Below are 19,178 nucleotides of genomic sequence, written 5' to 3' on the forward strand. Positions count from 1 at the left end.
TCATTTTTGTTCACCAATTCTTTATTTTATTTGTTTTCTAGTCTCAGGAAATGCTCTATGTTTGTTTTTCAAATATTATTTAATCTTTGAATGATTAAATGTCTGTGAAATTATATCAAATTGAACTTTCCACATTCAAAATAATCACACACACACACACACACACTCACACACACTTCATGCCCTCAAAAGTTTCATATTGCTGTAATTAACTGCTTTCCTTTATCTTAAAAGAAATTTTAGTAACAGGTGAAATGATACATACAATAAAGTGCTCTGGGATCATCAGCGATAGAGTTATATAAATCTGGTATATTATTAATTCTGACTTTGAAAGACTTTGTAGGAGAAATCCACTACACCTCGCACTGAGCTCAAATTATAGCTTTTTGTTATTAGGATTAGGGCCATTCTGAGATGGACTGAAACTGACCACATGTGCTGTGTTGTTGTAGCCCTGTTGGTCCAGCACATTAAAGACAAGATGGGTGAGATAATAGAAGTTATTGGACCAACTGCAGTTGATGAGAGAGGCATGCCCCTCTTCAGGTCTTGTTCTCTCTTACCAATAGAAAAGCAGCACAATAAGAGATTATCTCCTTACTTTCCTGCCCTCTCTCTGGAACTCATCAGAGGGAGACACACCAGCATGAAGATTAGTTAATGTTTTTCAATCCCACCCTCCCCTCGAGTCAGGCGTACTGACAGCCCAGCCCTGACACATGCATGGGATTAGCGGTGTCTGTGGCACAAGTGACGGGGGGGAGAGGGGGAGGTGGTGGTGGTGGTGCATGTTTCTGGTGGCTTGAGAGTTCCTTCCCAGATTGTTAACAGTCAGGCCTAGAGATGCAGGGTCACTCAGCTCAAACGCATCTCGGGGTCGCAGCACCCACCTGACAGTTGGGAGATATTAGCTCCCGACACCCACTAGTTTGAGTCAGGGAGCCCGGCTCCCCCCTCACAACTCTGACCACTGCTGTTGGCTGTGGTACCCCCGGGATGTTGGGAAGTGGCCAGACACACGGTGCAGGCTGGAGCCGGTAGGGGAGACCCCACGGGGGATGCTGGGTCCTGCTGGAGGAAGAGCAGAAATCGCGGACACCCAGCGTGGCTCCCTGGGGCCTCTAACCTGATCCCCCTCGGTAATATCAATAAAGGCTGGGATGCTCATGACTGCAAAGGCTCTGTAACCTTGTCCCGAAATGCCACCCACAACAGAAAGGACACAGGGCAGCCGCCCGCCACGCAGCTCCGTCGACCGGGCCGTTTGGCTGCCTCTGGAGCTAGAACCAGGGCCGTGGTGAGGCTGCCCCAGCAGGGTACCAATCCTGGTGCCCATGGTGCTTTAAAGACAGCCCCCAATGTCCACTAAGTGATGAAGAGCGGGAGGAGGAGGAAGAACCTAACCTTAACACAAAGGACTCTCAGGTTTCTAGGGATAAAGACGGAGCCAGCCCTTCAAGTGTAACTGATTTGACTCATCCCAGAACAAAGAAGGGACTGGTGCCAATTGTATTGCTGGCACAGAGTACACCTCTGTTTCCAATGCTGGGAGCAGCCTCAACCCTGAAGCCAGAAGTGGTAGCAATGTAGCAGACAGTGATGAAGTGGAAGGCAATGAGTGCTGCTACAGAAACATTACTGGCACTAAGCATTACACAGTACCAGGGAGTTTTCTGATGCTGAGGAAGTTCCTTGAACCAAGCACCATGCCCTGGCACTGCCCCACTTCCATAGATAGCAGGAGGGAAACACTGGGGCAGAGTGCCAACAGACACAAAAGATCAGTGGTCCACCCAGACAACAGGGCTTTAAACTAAGTAGCTCCCATCAGCTTCCCTAGTTTCCCTGTCAGGTATGTGGCTAGGCAGCTGCTGTTCATAGTCCTGGCTGCTTCTGCCCCCTGCCTTGGAGCTGCTCTGAGGAGTCTCCTGCTTGCTGTAAGGCAATAGGAGGTATGGGAGTGCTGATTTCAGGGACAGATATAGGGAGAGCTGGGCATTTGGATCGTGTTGCCTCCAGGGGACAGATCCGTGGGGCACCTCTCAGCCTTCCGTAGGCGGCCCACTGTGACGGGACCTTGTGTCCTAGCAGTTAAAGTCTGAGGTGTAATAAGCTCTCCCTATAAACTTTGGGGCATCTGTCAGCCTGTTGGCTGCCTGCTGCGAAGGGACCCCGGTCCTCGCGGTCAAAGACATGGATGTAAAACTTCATGGGGCGTCCGTCGGCCTTCCCTAAGGCTGCCCGCTGTGATGGGACCATGTGTCCTAGTAACTGAAGACTCGGGTGTACAACATACACCAGGCACTGCCCTGACCACTGGCTGACACCCTTCTCTCCACGAATGAGCCATCTGTGTCCCATCTTCACAAAGCAGGATATCACAGCTGTAGATTCCTGAGTCTGAACTTACTGATCTACTGTGTTTAAAAGTGAAGTGTACTAAAAGTGGGCTCAGTGTACTTAAAGAGGAAATGTACCTCTCAAACACACACAGAGAGTGTGTAGTTCTGTCAGTCTCTCTCTCATAGTGTATGTCTCTTTGTCACACATCTCTTCTCTTGGCACTGTGAAGCTGTGTATGTGCCATCCAGAGAGGAGAGTGATGCACTCCAGCAGGATGGAGTGGGTTCATCATCAGGTTCAGTTTGTGCAGGGAAGTATTTGCAGCCACTGCTGTGCATCCATTGTGTTTCCTGCCTCACTCCATGCTGCCTTGTTGAGTGTGAGGCTACATTAATAACAACGTGCTAACCCTTGAGTGCTCAGTCGAGTGCTAGTTTAGTAGCAAGATATTCCCTGGGAAATATTCCACCCTCTGACTCCATCACCTCAACCAAGCTTCACAATGATCATTGCTGTGTATAGTATTCAAGTGTTCCCCTTCCCCCATTTACATAAATGTTTATTGGGAAATTGGAGTCACTTAACATCCTAGCGTTTTTCAAGAACTTAACTACAATGATAAGCGAGGTGTTATATTAGTGTTTTACCGCTTGCGCCATCCCATGCAGAAAAAATAGGACTGCTCAATGAGTAAGGCACTACTCAAAGAGAATAAGTGAATCAGACATTGGATGATTTCATCTTCAGAGAGCCATACATGTTAATAGAAATGTCTGTGATATTAAGTAACGTTGAATATTTTTTAGAACATCTCTTAGTAAATGTGTAGTAAAGGCATGAGCTATAAAATGACATTTTAGATCCCCTGATCAAAGTTAGCTGCCAAAGATTTGTGTTACCAAAGTTCATACTAGGACTGAGCTCTATTTTACAACACTAATCTTGCACCAGCTGACAGCAGTTCAATCTTGTCTGGTTCACAGCACAAGATATTAGGGCCTTTCAAGACTTAATTTCAGTTCAATAAGGAGTTGATATTATTCTGCTTATTATTACAATAAAGAGACCCTTCTACAGAGCTGAACACTCTAACAATAGATAGTGTTCATTATCTTCAGGCTCCAGACAACCCTAGTTTTTGCTTTGTTAAAATCAACTCCTTGAAGTATTATATTTAATTACAAAGTTTGTCTCACTCACTGAGACATAAAAGGTGAACACTGCACATTTTAATTATTTGGTAAGTCTAGCATCCAAGGTTTTTCTTTTTTACTTACCTGATACTTCCACAGTCATTATTACTTGACTTCCATCCATTACCTTGAGGTCAGTCAGGCCTTTAAGGAAGACTGGTGGAAAGGTCTTGTCAGTCGGGACAGACTGTGCACTTTCCACTTTCTTGCTGCTTTTCTTCTCTGTGGAATCAATGTTAAATGTGATTTCATTTGGGTGGTCTCAATCCAGTTTTGCTTCACCAAAACCCATCACCAACATGGCGGTCTCTCCTGTTGGCAGTCCCAGAAGAGAGGCCAAAGACTGAGTTAAAGTGTTGACTGAAGTGTCCTCCCTCCAGCCAGAATTCGGGTATCTTGGTAGGACACCATAGAGAAGTATGAACACATTTTCCTTAATACACTGGTCCTTATGCAGAGACTTTGTCTGCATAGCTGATAATCGAATTCCTTTCATGTGTGCTAAATTCATAGTGGAAAAGAAGGAACTCACACCACCCCTTCCCTGTATGACACTCAGCAAAACATGCGATGATGGGAAACATTCCTTCCTGCCCGCTGAAGCAGTCAGTTAATACCTTCAAGGATGAGCTCTGATTATCCCTACCTTAGGGTGTATAACTAAACTACAACTCCTTGAGATAAATATTATTTAGTTCTAAAATAAATAAATAAATAAATAAATAAATCCAGCTTTAGCTGGAGGCAACTCTTATGGTCTGTCTGGATGCCTTCATATAGTGTGAAATTGGCTTATAAGGCTAGATCTCGACAGATGCAACAGATAAGGGAAGGTACTTTTGCTCAAAAGCTCTGAGGAAGAGCATTTATGGAGCCAATGTAATGGTGGTGCCCAAATATAGCAAGCCATCAATTATCTGTCAGTCACTCAGGAACACTTGCTGTCTGATTTATCTTGTGAGCTCACTGAAGTTAGAGATTGTGTCATGCTGTACAGTGCCAAGCACACGCTCACACCCTCCATAAATAAGAACAGTTTATTTGTGTCTGTTCCTATCCAAGAGATTTTGCCCTAATTACTCGTGGAGTATTTTGGTCTAACAGCCTTTTCGAATGAGGCTTTCTCCCAAAGGCTTCTGGTGCAAGATGTTTTTCCTTAGTGATAGATAGAAAGAGATCAAAGTTTGTTAGGTAGGAAATATGGGAACTCAGACAAACTATGGACCTACTCAGTTGAATGGGGTTTGCTTTTGAAATGTCTTATTTACCACCAAAAAGAAACAAAAAACAAAAAACAAGGAGTCCTGTGGCACCTAAAAGGCTAACAGATTTATTTGGGCATAAGCTTTTGTAGACAAACACCCACTTCATCAGTTTCCTCTTCTGCGTTTCTAATGCCTGACAAAGCACTGCACAGACAGGAACAAAGATTGGAGGAGGGGGTAGAAATGGGGGAGACAGCCATTAAAAGGTGGGGAAGAAGACAAAAAGAATAGGGGGAAGTGAGAAACAGGACAGGAAATAGAGGAGAGTAGAGGCCAAAAAGGACACTGACACACATATGGTTCTAGAATTCCCTTTATCCAAGCATCTAATAACACTTCACAAAGAGAGGGAGAAGGAAGAAGGCACACAAGGAGGAGGAACAGGGAGACTAATTAAAAAAGGAGAAACTTAAAAAACAACAAATAGTCTGGTAGCACTTTAAAGACTAACAAAACATGCAGATGGTATCATGAGCTTCCGTGGGCACAGACCACTTCTTCAGATGACCGGAGTGTTGGAAGTCCAGATCCAAGGATAAATAAAGGAAGGAGGAAGGAGGGTGGGGGGAGAAGGAAAAAAAATTGAAGAGGAGGAAGAAAAAAAAGACAGTGAGTAGATAAGCTTCAGAGGAGTAGCTGAGTGAGTCGGTAACAGGAAAAACTTAAAAAACAACAGTCTAGTAGCATCTTAAAGACTGAGTAGTTGTAAGAGGCTAATAAAAACCATTAGTGGATCTCCAAGTTGCTGTTTTATTTCAAACCAATTCCACAAGCCAAGAACACAGAGAAGGATTGGAGCTTAACTTCATTTACAAGTTTAATTCTCATGCCTATGGTTTGAGTCAGGATTAGTGGTGGCTCACACATTAACAACCAACCAACCAATGAAGGTGCTAATGGTTCTTGATGTCTGTTTAGAATCTGGTGTTGGTCAGCTTCCTTTCCAAATGCTCACTAATGGTTCTTATCAGCCTCTCGCTGCCCTGCTGCCAGGGAACTAGGGCTCCAACCCTTTCCTCACCTCTGTCCCAGCTCCTGGAGTTTTCTAGTTGTCACAGGACCCGCTGCTGCCAGGGCTGGAGCTCTGCAGTTGCTTGGCTCCACCGCTGGGACTCGGCAGCCCCAGCCCGGGCTAGGGCCAGAGCTCCACAGCTGCTGCTGGGGTCACAGCTTCCTGGCTGCTGCCGGAGCTACATGGCCACTGGGGCTAGAACTCCCTGCTGTGTTTCTGCCCACCCCCGACTCTGGGCTTTGGCAGAGTCACTGGTCTCCCTACCGTGCTCCTGCCCTGCCACCAGACCTCCCCTGTTCCTGGGCTCTGTGGTCCAGGAATATCCAGAGTCATGCAGGATCCTGGATATTGCCAGACCAGAGAGTCCCTGTTAAGAGAGGTACAACCTGTACAAGGCCACGGGCGGCCTGTCCATATAGGCAAACTAGGCAGTCGCCTAGGGCACCAAGTTAAATGGGGCGCCAAATGGTGGCGCAATATTATTGAGGGGTTTGGAGGTGGGAGTGCCGATTGCATGGTTCACCTAGGGCACCAGTTGCTGGCAGCTAGTCTAGAGCTGCCCCTGTGACAATTAAACAAGTTATGTGTAGCTCAATAACAAAGGCGCGAGAAGGGAATGGGAAGGGAAAGATTGTTGTTAAGGTGGGACAATGAGAATAATTAGAGGAAATGGGATGAAATTATAGACATGAAAAAAATAGGCTCAGTATCATGAGGAGAAAAATTCCTCAAGCTCAGTAGGATTTCTTCAGGAACAGAAAGAAAGGCAACAGTGTATATCAAAACCTCTACGGAGACATTCCTATCCATAGAAACATGTTTTACATCAATACACAGACATTCTGTTTGTTTAAACTTCTCCTTAAGAACTTACTATTAAGCTTTTCAGATTTATTTTAAATGGCCCCCTACCTACTCTCTCACTATATTTTATCATCTATTCACAGACACTTACCTTCCTTCCTCCCCCTCCCTGCATCCCCCTCCTGTTCTGAAATGTGATTTGTCCTTTTCATATTTGTTCATTTTTTTTAATTGTATCCTTTGGTATATATGGCTGTGACTATTTTCTTCCACTATTTGATCTGAGGAAGTGGGTCTGCCCCACGAAAGCTCATCATCTAATAAACCATCTTGTTAGTCTTTAAAGTGCTACATTGTCCTGCATTTTGCTTCAGCTACCCCAGACTAACACGGCTACATTTCTATCACTATATTTTATGACCAGTAGTGAAAAAGACACTGTTTCCTGATGCTCAGGCTTGTTAGAGTGCACATAAGGCAGGAAAGGCAGCTCTGTAGCAATGGATGGGAGCATTCTGAGACTCTGACAGGGCTCTAATAGCTCCTAAGTACACCTGGTCTGACTGAGAATTGCATGGGCAATAAAAAGTACAATCAAAGAACATCGAATCAACATAAGACTGGAAGGGACCTGGATAGCCCTCTAGTCCAAGCCCTTTCACTGAAGCAGGACTAAGTACTGTTTAGTACGGGTGAGGAATCTTTTTTGAAGTTTTGTCCCAGAGGCTTATGGTACAGGATGGTAGAGAATCTCCCCCCCCCCCATTATGGGCTATTGAATCACAGAAGAAACAAGAGGGACCAGTCACTGCACAGTTGGGAGGAAATGACAACTGCTAAGTGATGGCCCCATGGTGGCGATGGGGGGGCGTGCACATATCAGAGCGAGGTCGCTGCATCTCCACAGGGTCAGAAGTCACTGTGTTAGACAGGGCGGTTTTACTTCCCCCCTCCCAGAACTCCTCCTTTGTGTCACGGGGCAGAGCTGGTGGGTGGCGCTGGTGGTGAGGGCAGAGAAGGGTGGAAGGCAGAGAGTGTGGCAGTGAGGACCCAGCAGGTGGGCAGGCTGCAATGAAAGCAGCACAGTGACTCTGGCTCATACTGTAGCTCGGAGAGTCTGGAGCAGCTGGACCAGAGTTCCAGTAAGGGGCCCTGGCTCCTGCACTCACCAGTCAGGGCAAAACCGGGCCCTCTAGCTGCCACTACTTAGCCTGACCCACCTGAGGGCCATTTCAGCTTGGGTTGGTGTATATCACCTCACGACAGCCAGGCAGGGAGCTGGACCCCAAAGGGTCACACGGGGGAGGGAGCAGCACGGGGCCCTATAGAAGGCTTGAAGCCAACCAGGGCTATGCCACTTGCCCTGGGTCAGCTGAAATTAAGCAATGGTCTGGATCTGGCCTGTGGGTTGTAGGTCTAGACCATCCCTCACAGTTGTTTGCCTAACCTGTTCTTAACTTCCAATGTCAGAGATTCTACAAGCTCCCTAGATAATTTGTTCCAGGGCTTAACTGGCCTGACAGCTAGGAATTTTTTTCCTAATGCCCAACCTAAATCTCCTTTGCTGCAGTGTAAGCCCATTGCTTCTTGTCCTGTCCTCTGGGGATAAGGAGAACAATTTATCTCCTTCCTCTTGATAACAACTTTTTAATATACTGAAGGTGGTGATCATGCTTCCCCTTACTATTCGCTTCTCCAGCCTGAACAAACCTATTTTTTTTTTTCAATCCTGGCTAAAATAACTAGTATCACTACTCAAATGATGATATCTAGTAGTAGTAGTAGTAATAGTATGACCAAAGTGCCTACAGGCTGTAGTCATAACCAGGACTCAATTGTACTAGATGCTGTACAAGCACAGAATAAAAAAAAAAATTACAGCCCTTGCTCCAAGGCTTACAATCTAATCAGAGTGCCACAAACGAATGGCTGAAGAGTACACCAGAACATGTTGTTTCCCGCCCCCCCAAACACACGCGGCACTAATACCACACACATTGAATGCACTGGTATTTTAAAGCAGAATATTGTCATAATTGCCTTTTATTTTAAACTTGAAAATGGCTTATATTAGAGAGATTCTAGTTCTGGATTTTAAACACCATCTGTTTAAAATGAAACCTTGACTACTTACCTGTGGCTTATAATGGACACTAGACTCTGACACTACGAATGTTCTCTCATGGTATCACCGACTCTGGGAGTAAAGCCACACTTTCTCAGTTTGGAGTCCAGCTTTGCAACGTGATGTGCTAGGGTAGAATGCTCTACTTATGTGGCATGCTAGCCGCTAGAGGATTACATTGCAGGACACGGGTCTTAATCATTACCTGCTCTCCCTTTCCAAATCACATTTTGCAGGACAAGGCTGGGGGCAGATCTCTGTGTAAACTCTTCAGGTCTCTGTGTAAACTCGAAAGCTTGTCTTTCTCAACAACAAAAGGTGGTTCAGTACAAGCTATTACCTCACCCACTTTGTTCCCAGGATTCTAGAGACACAATGTGGTTCCAGCGCTACTGGAAAAAATAATACATTACAGTGACTTAAAGCTGCTGAAGACTCCCTTCATATCCCTAACTTTGGGAGAAAATCTACTTTCTTCAGTTTCACACAAGCCCATTATCTCACCTTGCATAGATCATGCTTGCAAAAATGTCTTGTGATGTTTTTATGAAAAAAAGGTAAGACATTCGTAGGATCTAATTTAAGGTTAAATGAATAACTTTTATGCCCATTCATGTGACAGCATATTGCAATGAAAATATTTAGCTAAGTATTTTGACTGTTTTTTTTTTTCAACTGGAAAAGGGTGACAGCTTGCAATGGCTTCTTCGAGTAATTTCAGGATTTCACAACCCACAAAGGCACAGACCACACCCATTCAAAACCACCAACAGCCACCAAATAACCACATGCACAGCACTGGGAATTGAACCAGTGACAAACAACTGTTTGGAACAGGGAGGGTAGGGATAAGGATGGGACAAGAGAAACATCCTATACAACAAGAAGCTAGGTCAGTGGTGGGCAACCTCCAGCCCACAGACTGCATGTGGTCCACTGGTGCTCTACCTGCAGCCCGCGCCCCCCTATGAGTCCCCTCCCCCATTCACCTCTCACTGACTGGGCCACCAGAGCCCTGCATTTCCTACTCCTCCCTCTGTCCTCCAGCACTTTATGAATCACCTGATTCATGCTCTGCCCCTGCTTCTTCCTCTCTCTCCCAGAGCTTGAACAGCCATGCATCAGCTGATTCACAGTGTTCCAGCTCTGGCAGGGAGGGAGGGAGAGGAGCAGGGCAGAGAGTGAATCAGCAGATTTGTGGTGCTCCAAAAATGCTGGGAGGGAGGGAGAGGAGTTTGAAGTGTGGGGATCTGGTGTCCCAATGTGCAAGAGATCTGGTGGGGAGGGAGCCAGACGGGGGCTGCGGGTGGAGCCCTAGTGGCTGTGGGTTGCTGCAGCCCACTGAGATGAAGGAGGGCCATTCATGTGGCCCACTCATTGTTCTTGGTTGCCCATTACTAGGTTAGATTTGGGCATGTCTTGGGATTTCTCACAAACCCCTGCCTCTAAGCCCTTTTTGCCATATTAACACTCAGGATTTTAGATACTTCTTTGAACTGCTTCCTTTTGAGAAACTGGTCTGGAAATCTTATGAAAGCCGTGCCTCACTAATCTTCTGGCAGAACAATCTTTCCTATGCCAATTTTGTGCATTTCTGGTGCCCAAAGTGGAAAGACAGTCAAATGGGAAAAGAGTTAATTAAAAAAGCTGGAACCTAAACAAAGGACGGTTTGAAGGTTGTTTATCCTCATCTCTGCCTTGATGCACCAAATGTGAAATGCAGTACTCTGCACCTCAGCTGGTGTTAAGCATTACAATGAACTATATTCTTTTGCCCTCTCTTCTCCATTGTTTCTGACTCAGGGTTCTGTTGCTTTACCAGCCCCCAATTTAGTTTAACAGTAAAATACCGGAAGCTATCATATGAAAAAATTGTCATGGCAACAATAAACTATTAATCTGCAGGATGTTTATTTTTAAAGGCATTTCAGAATAGCTGCTGCACTCAGCTTTACTGAATTATGTCTTTACAATCCATCCTAAGTGCTAGCAAGCAAGATGGTTAAATGGGTGGTTAAATACTCTGATCAAGCATTAAGGCAAATTTCATGAATTTGTTCTTTAAAAATGTAATCAGTTCAACAGCTGGATATTTTATTGTAATTTATAGAAACAGACAGTGGTTTAACCACTGCTGTTTGCTTCATACAGGAGGCCAAATAATGCAGGGCAGTCTATGCTATCCCTTGAATTAAGCCTGAGATTTTCATGGACTACTGATTGATTATCAATGGGATTTTGGTGGCAAACTCTTTGGCTCCACTGAAATTCCCAGTCTAAAAGTACTGATCTTCCTCCTATGCACAGAGCTTACCAAATCTTACTGATGTCTTAAAAATCAGTTTTGATCTGAAGCTCATTCAATTCAATAGAAAGACTCCCTTTGATTTCAGTGGGCTTTGGATCAGCCCTTTTTTATGAACTGTGGTAAAGCTCTATATTTTATAATATCACACAATTCCTGCATTCATCTCTACTTTCTGGTTTTACAACTTAAGATCCTTGGGAAATATCAAGTAATAGGATGCAGAGCCCAGAATGAAAACAAGTCGATTCCATAATTATCAGTTGAAAAAGCACAGTATTTGGCCTGGAAGACTACAAACAGAAAGGGAGGCATTTAAAGGCTACATTATATACTCGCATGCCTCTTATACCAAGCAGGAGTAATACAGGATTTTCCCACAGTGTTTCCTCTCCCATAATGAGTCACGTTTGAGAAAAGGTGACTTTAACAAACATCCAATTCTTTGTTTATTAAAAGAACAGCCTGCAAGTGCATCAGATCCAGAGACAAAGTTCAACTGCTTCTGACTTCCTACTAGACTGGCAGGGTTCAAGCATTTTTGGAAAAGGACAGGAAAGGGTTACGTGGCCTTTCATGCACAGGTATACAATTTGTATTCTGCCCTCATTTGCTTGTGGGTATAAATAGTCAACACTATGTAATTCACCTCTATATAGCTGCTGTTCCAATTCTTTACTGCCTATAAAAACACCTATTCTGATTAATAATACTTTGTATTTCTATCGTCTCTTTTGCTTTCAAATTGCAAGAGTGCTTTACTTTAGTTGAACCTTCACATTTCTGTACATTGTAAATTATTATGATTAAACTATTAAATATCTAGGCCAAAAAAACCACACATGGACTTGGGAAAGTCTAGATCTCTGTCGGAATCCTATGGTTTGAGTGCATCTGCAATTAATATAGCAATATTACAGAAGCCAGTTACACTCAAGGATATGCAAAGGATGAAGAGCTTGCTGCCTTCTCCTCGGAATGCTGCAAACCTACTGTTTAGTCTTATAAAAGACTTAATTACGCCAGAGGAATGTGTTTGCCAGAGTCACATGGTTCAGCAGCCAAATAATGCCGAGCGTGACCCCAGTGTAGGGACTCTCTTAGCAGTGTTTACCATTTATGGTGTTTAAATATTGTTTTGGCTCAAAGGCTAATAAATCAACTGAGCCGAAGAGAAGATTTAACTCCAGCAATCACTCTTTGTGAACAAACTCAGGGAAGCTGCTGTTTTCACTAACATCTCTCTGACACAGAGAGATTCACATATGTATGTACAGTTAAAATTCTGTAGTAGCCTCCCCTGCTGCCACTTGGAATTACACACTTAGAAAGGAGTTATATCTTTCTGTATATTTCCAATGTAAATATCTCCAGCTGTTGGCAGCTCGTGGATTAAAAGAGCTGATTACACAGAAAAAATGATATGAGGACACATCTAATTTGTCCCTCTTTCAACCCAAAAGCTGTTTTTCTGTCTTATGCCTTAATTCATGTGGTCAACACATTCGTAGCAAATTTTGCACAACTTGCAAATTTGGTTAAAACCTCAAGAAATAAAATCAAACCCTTTATGCATTTAGGGCACTTAAGGACGGTTTAAAGAAACCTCAGCTTGTCTCCTTTATTGCAAGTGCATGCAGTTCGAAATCTAATGATCTGACAGAATCCATTAGACACCCAACTTCCATCACTTATATCTGCAGTTAATGGAGTTCCAGATTAAATATCAGGCCTATGGGGCGATCTTTTTACACTCAGGAACCTCCTATGGAGCCTCAGTTTAAGACACAAAATTTACATAGGTGTAACTGAAGGCAGAATTTGACTATGAAAGAAGTGCTTAATCTTGATGTATAAGCATTTAGGCACACTTTTCCCATTAGCGACATTCGGAGCTATATGTACAGACAGAACAGAATGGAACTATTAGCTGTTTATTTGGCATTTATGTTCTATAAAGAAAATGTAGAATTATTGTGACCTTGCTTACAGTCTTAATTTGAAAACTGAATAAGACTAAGAACAAACCGAGGTCTGGGGTTATCCAGGCAAAGAGTGGGTAAAATGCCACACGGTTCTATGATCTTCAAGGCAACGGCAAGTCAGAGGAATGCCTAGGTAGCTTGAAGTTACATGGAAATACTTCCCATAAAATACAACTTTACAAGCTTTCTAGGCTTTATTCCCTAGCTCTGCCACTCACCCACTGTTGACCAACAGCGAATCCCTTAACTGTAAAATAGATTAATACAGTGCCCTTAGAGGAGTATTAAAGTTAACATTTGTAAACAAAATCTTCATATGAATGGTACTAAGTAGGTATTAAAATGTTAAAATTACTGTATATGGAAAAATATACCTGCCCAATTAGACAGCAGTAACCAGTACATGTCTTATGACTATTTTTGGAGATGCTGTTTGTTCCACCCTGTGGGCAAAATTTGTCCATAGAACGAAGGCAGCAGAAGATGCTTAGCACTACTTAATGCACCAAGCATAGGAGCAGTGTTGATTTGGTGTACCGATAGCTGAAGAGATGCATGTAGTTGGCTTCCTTAAACATTTACTACAACAGCTCTGGGGCTAGCTCAGGGAGAGCTGCATAACCATACTTATACCAATCCACTGGTCTTAGAAATTTGCACAAGTACAGAAGGAAGGGGTCATGTCCATTACTCCTGCCCAACTTCAGTGCATGCCACCTGCACAGAGTCCAAACACTCAGGTTTTGGGCGGGTGGGATAAACTTCATTTTGCAGCAACTAGTTAAGGATTCAGGTTTCTCCTAATAGTAGATTTACACCTTTGAGTTCTAAGGAATAGCCAAATGACCTAGTAAAAACCTGCTATTGTATTTCAGTTCAGAAAATAACTGGTTCACAGGGAGCTATAGAAGGTTCACTTCAGTCTCTGATCAGATTTGGAATGGAGAAATCTGCCTAGTATATATATATATATATATATATATATATATATATATATATATATATATATATATATATATATATATATATAGAGAGAGAGAGAGAGAGAGAGAGAGAGAGAGAGAGAGAGAGAGAGAGAGAGAGAGAGAGAGAGAGAGAGAGAGAGAGAGAGAGAGAGAGAGAGAGAGAGAGAGGTTTTAATCTACAGATCTCAAAGCACGTTACAAAGGAGATTCTAATTTTGCAGATGGAGAAACTGAGGCACAAATCGGTGATGTGACTTGCCCAAGTTGAAGGGAAAACTGACTGGGTGACATGTCTGTAGGATTAGAGACTTTCAGTCATGTATGTATAAGTATCAACTTTTCCAAACATAAATATGTCACAGCTTTCACACAGAAACCTCATAGTGCTGCAGGGCTAAAAAATGGAAGTTGCATTTTAGTACTGGAAAAGGAGAGATTCATAAACCATAGAACCAGGAACTTGCTTCTAGCCCTGGAGGTTCCTGAGATAATGGACTTTAAATCATGATATTTGTATGTATAGAAAAGCTCTTATACCTCAATTTTAAAGAATTATATAGCTCTCTGAGAGATACAAAGCAGCATGTGCACATTACCTAAGCCCCGAAACTATCTCTTGGGTGCTCAGTTCATCTCTGGGCCCTGTTTAATACAGCCCTCCTTGCACATGTAGCAATCTAATTGATAGACTCTGTCTGTCTTTGTTTCCCTCATTTCTTCTTCCAACCATATAGCAGCCTCCTCAGTCCCAGGACACCTTGCCATTTCTGTTGATGCAAGAGCACACACCTCAAACTCCTAATACCCAGGGCACTCTTTCCTGGGAGGATGTCTACATTGGAGGGTTTTATTGTTTTTTTTTAAACCTTGATTGCTATAGCATGGATCCTCCTAAATAATTGTGGCTGATCACTAGGCTGAACAACATGTTTATGAACTGAAAAAACAACAAATAGTCTGGTAGCACTTTATAGATCAACAAAACGTAGATGCTACCATGAGCATTTGAGGGCACAGGCACTTCTTGAGATGACCGGAATAAGTGGGGTGTGCCCACGAAAGCTCATGATACCATCCATCTGTTTTGTTAGTCTATAAAGTGCTACCAGACTATTTGTTGTTTTTTCCGTTTACCTATACAGACTAACTCAGCTACCCCCTGAAGCTTCTGAACAAGTTTATAGTCAGGAATACATGATGGGAAGCAAACCTGCCATTATAAAGGTGTTAACTGGTGATAAATTAACTGCAGGTAAAAAGTGCTAATGAAGGCCCTATGTGTATGCCTCATCACGCTTCTGGTATTTATTCTCACTTTGTGCCTGTGTTAGACATCAGGATGTAGTGTGGATGACAGTGGTACACAACACATGGGGTACTTTTTGATTTGTGCACTGGAAACAAGTATTAAGTTCACCGGCACCCTCTTTTCTGTGATACAAGTCAACTCTGAGCCACAGGCATTAGGGATGAAAGGTCAATACATTAACCACTGGACTACTGACACTCAGCCAACCATTATATAATTGCTCACGTAATAATTTTAACTGTTATGTAATTGTTTGGCAGAGCTTGTGGATGTTGAAATGGGTCTCTTGAGTGCTTCAGGCAATGGGAACCATGCAAGGGACTAAAGCATGTGATTGGTTTTCTCTTTCCCATGTACAGAGAGCAACAGGGCTGTCTTACAAACATATGATAACCACAAACTGGTCTAGGAAGCCATTTGTTAGAGATGTGATGTTCAATACAGTTAGATAGATTGAAAGTACCTTCCAGTGTTTGTATCACAGGAAGAGTGAATTCATAACTTCTGCTACAATTGCAACAAACGTTAGAAGTACAAAAATAGTGTGCATAATTATGAGATTTAGAAGTAAAATGGACTTGGATTCTAACTCTGTAAAATTCAAATTACATCCTGTTCCCAGGAACTTAGAGTCTAATTTCTGAGGGCTGAACATGTGTAGCTCCTATTGGTTAATTCTGCAAAGATCTTTCTGACAATTCATATCACACCTGTTCTGAATACGTATGCACAGCACCAGTTTCTCAAGAACTTTATAAAAATCAAGCTCATTCACAGAGATAGTTTTAGCAGAATGACTTTTTGATTTACAACTGGTTAATCTACATCTGTTGCTTTTGAAAACTTTTTTAGATCACAGTGCGACCTTGTTTTTAAACTACTTTATACATATTTCATCACCATTGGTTTTGAAACATACTTTGGTGTTGGCATTTTGTTCAGGATGGAATGTTTGTCAATAGGACGTGACACTTCTGTGAGGCTGGATGTCAGCGATGAAAAGGCCTATTTGATCATGCAGCCCTTCTGCCTGTCAGTGCCAGATTGTTCCTCCGGTGACTGACACAGTGACATATAGTGCCTTTGCTAGCCCTGCAGAAGAGGTATGTGTAAGTCTGTCTCTCTCACCAACAGACGTTGTCTAATAAAAGACATTACCTCACTCACCTTATCTCTTTAATATCCTGGGACCAACATGACAACAATAACACAGTTCTCCATCCTCACCACATGAAGTCACAGCATTTGAGCACCTTATATGGCGAGGATACCATCAGATTTAAGTGAATTTGTAATTAACTATGTAGCTCAATTTTGTTTTTCCTTTACAATAAATCTTCATTTAATTAATATCTTTGACCTTCTGTATACAGGCATTCCTCATTTCCATTCAAATTTTATTCCATTTTCCCTGGAAATTGTTTATGTCTAACTGTTTAAACGATCTTTAGAAACATCACTTATGCTGATGGAATGAGTCCTACATCATTTAAAACTTCCTCACATTTCACTTTTGTCCCTCATTTTTTATTTCTAGCCTGCACCGTGTTCCATGTTTGGGCTCTGGGTGTCAAAAGAAGGGAATTTATTTAACAGGAAGCTTAATCCTACAAGGCTTGCAGCTGTAAGCGAAACATATAAACAGAGGAATATTAACAATAAGCCACTGACTGATAAAATAACACTGATGACTACATTCATTCTGATCAGTATAGATTCCCTCTGACATTTCATGGCATTTCCAGGGTAACAAAAATATGTTCTTTCACAACTGTCCTGTGAATCCACTGTTTATGTAACCAATGAGGATTTCTCTAGATCAATAGCTTGGTATAACTTTTTGATGTCTACAAAGACTGATCTGTATACTTTTAAAAGTCTTCTATTGTCTTCTACTAGTTACATCACAGAAGGCAACAGCACTTTCAGATAAAGCTTCCACTCTGAACAGCTGTAACTATAAACATTAAAAAAGTAGAACATTATACTTCAGGTAGAAATATATATTTCTGTGACACAGAGATGCACAATTTCACTTACGCGTCAAAGAGGCTGTTTACGGAAGAATCAGTGATAACCTCATTTACAGATTAATGTTCAAGACAGGTCACTCGAAGATGTAAAAAGAAACAACTTGCTAAGCACATACAGATGGAGAAGACTCCTACCTGAAAGCTTGTCATTCACTAAATGTTTTGTGACCCTGCTCACACTGGACTGAACAGTGGCGGGAACAAAACCAAGTCGGTTTCCAGAAAGCATATCCCTTCACTGCTGTGATAAAATGGCTACAGCAGAGACTGACAGGCTTTCAGGTGACTAATCTGCTTGCCCACTGATCAATGGATGCCTACGCTAATCAGATTTTGAGAGCTACAGGCTACCAACATAGACACTTACTCTGGGGAGACTGCATAAATAAATATTGATGCAACTAGGATCTAGAGGGTGATATTAAGTGGGGGGGGGGGGGTGAGAAGAGCAGAATTGAAGCTAAAAAGTGAACTGCTGGCAAGGGACAGAAACAGGGTTGAGAGCATCTGTGAGAGCTGCAGCCCTCGCTGCACAGCATTTGCTGAGACACAGAAGCAATTTTAGGAAGCAGACTCTCTGTGCTGGAAGCAGGAGGCAGAGAGTGAGTGTCTGCCAAATGAACTTTGGTGGTGGCAGACTAGGAAGACAAAGGAAAAAGAAGGTATCAGGCCTGCATCTATGTAGCCAACATCCTCACGAATAGATATTGCCAATGCTTTGGACAATCTGGTAATGGTGAGCCCAGGGGAAGAGAGAGCACCAAATTCTAAAAGCAGAACACACTGCTCGCCAGGTGCTCTGGTTATCATATATTGTGGGACTTCATTACAAGGTGGAAAGAAATTTCCCTAGACATCAGAGCAAGCTGTTTTATCCTTGCAGTAACAAAAGCATATTCATATTCATAAACAGAGATCCAGAATCTCTCAGGATTTCAAGTAGTTGGGATCCAGATTTCGTAATTTAGACCAGTCTACACTGTTAATAAAAGAAAACATGTTTCCCTCGCTTTTGTTAGTGAATATCTAGCTCCAGTTATAGCCTAGGGCATTGAGTGCAGGCTGTTTGTCAGGAGATTCAGATCTCTAGATCTCTATTCCAAACTCCATCCCTGAATTGCTGCAAGCCTTGTCCAAATCTCAATCTCTCTGGGCCTCGGTTTCTAGTCCGTGAAATAAGAATAATAATGTTTACTCCCACCCTGAAAGAAACAGGAGACCTTTAGAGGAAGAATATTGGAAATCCTGTGAATTTAAAAATAGCAACCTTATATTTAGGGCCCTACCAAATTCACGGTCCATTTTGGTCTATTTCATGGTCATAGGATTTTAAAATACTAAATGTAAAGATATCAGATATTTAAATGTCATGTTGTCATAACTATCCAGAGACTGGATCCAACTCTGAAGGCAGTAGGACTGAAATAAGGATGGCATAGTATGGTGTGCTGCCTCCAGAGCTGGGTGCCTTGCAATAGCTGCCACTCTCTAGCCACCCAGCTCTTTAGGCAGCGCAGAAGTAACGGTGGCAATGCCATCACCTCCTGCCCCAAATAACCATCTGTCACACACAATTTTCTTTTGGGTCAGGATCACCAATTTGAGAAACTCTGGTTGCCCCCATGAAATCTGTATAGTTTAGGGTAAAAGTACACAACAGACCAGATTTCACAGTCTGTTATGCATTTTTCCACAGCTCTGAATTTGATACGGTCCTACTTATGTTTCAGATTCAGCATCTGAGGGTATGTCTACACTATTTGGCTCCGTCGAAGGAGACATGTAGATGAAGTTTGTAGACATAGCATAATGAAGCGGCGATTAAATGCCTCATGG

General features: G+C 42.7%; 1 protein-coding gene across 3 annotated transcripts in view; it reads right to left on the reverse strand.

Annotated features, from left to right (window-relative positions):
• The window catches only part of MYLK (myosin light chain kinase), a 332,061-nt gene that overhangs the window by 123,484 nt on the left and 189,399 nt on the right, over positions 1-19,178 (reverse strand). For 2 of the 3 annotated variants that reach the window (XM_006137678.5, XM_006137677.5), the window contains exon 12: positions 3,624-3,761. The exons of the other annotated variant lie outside the window; for it this stretch is intronic. In XM_006137678.5, coding sequence (XP_006137740.3) covers positions 3,624-3,761 — 138 coding nt within the window. The remainder of the gene's footprint in view (positions 1-3,623; positions 3,762-19,178) is intronic. 3 annotated transcript variants of the gene reach the window in all.

This window comes from Pelodiscus sinensis, chromosome 7, assembly GCF_052426305.1.
Source record: "Pelodiscus sinensis isolate ZL-2025 chromosome 7, ASM5242630v1, whole genome shotgun sequence".
In the NCBI taxonomy this organism is placed as follows: domain Eukaryota; kingdom Metazoa; phylum Chordata; order Testudines; family Trionychidae; genus Pelodiscus; species Pelodiscus sinensis.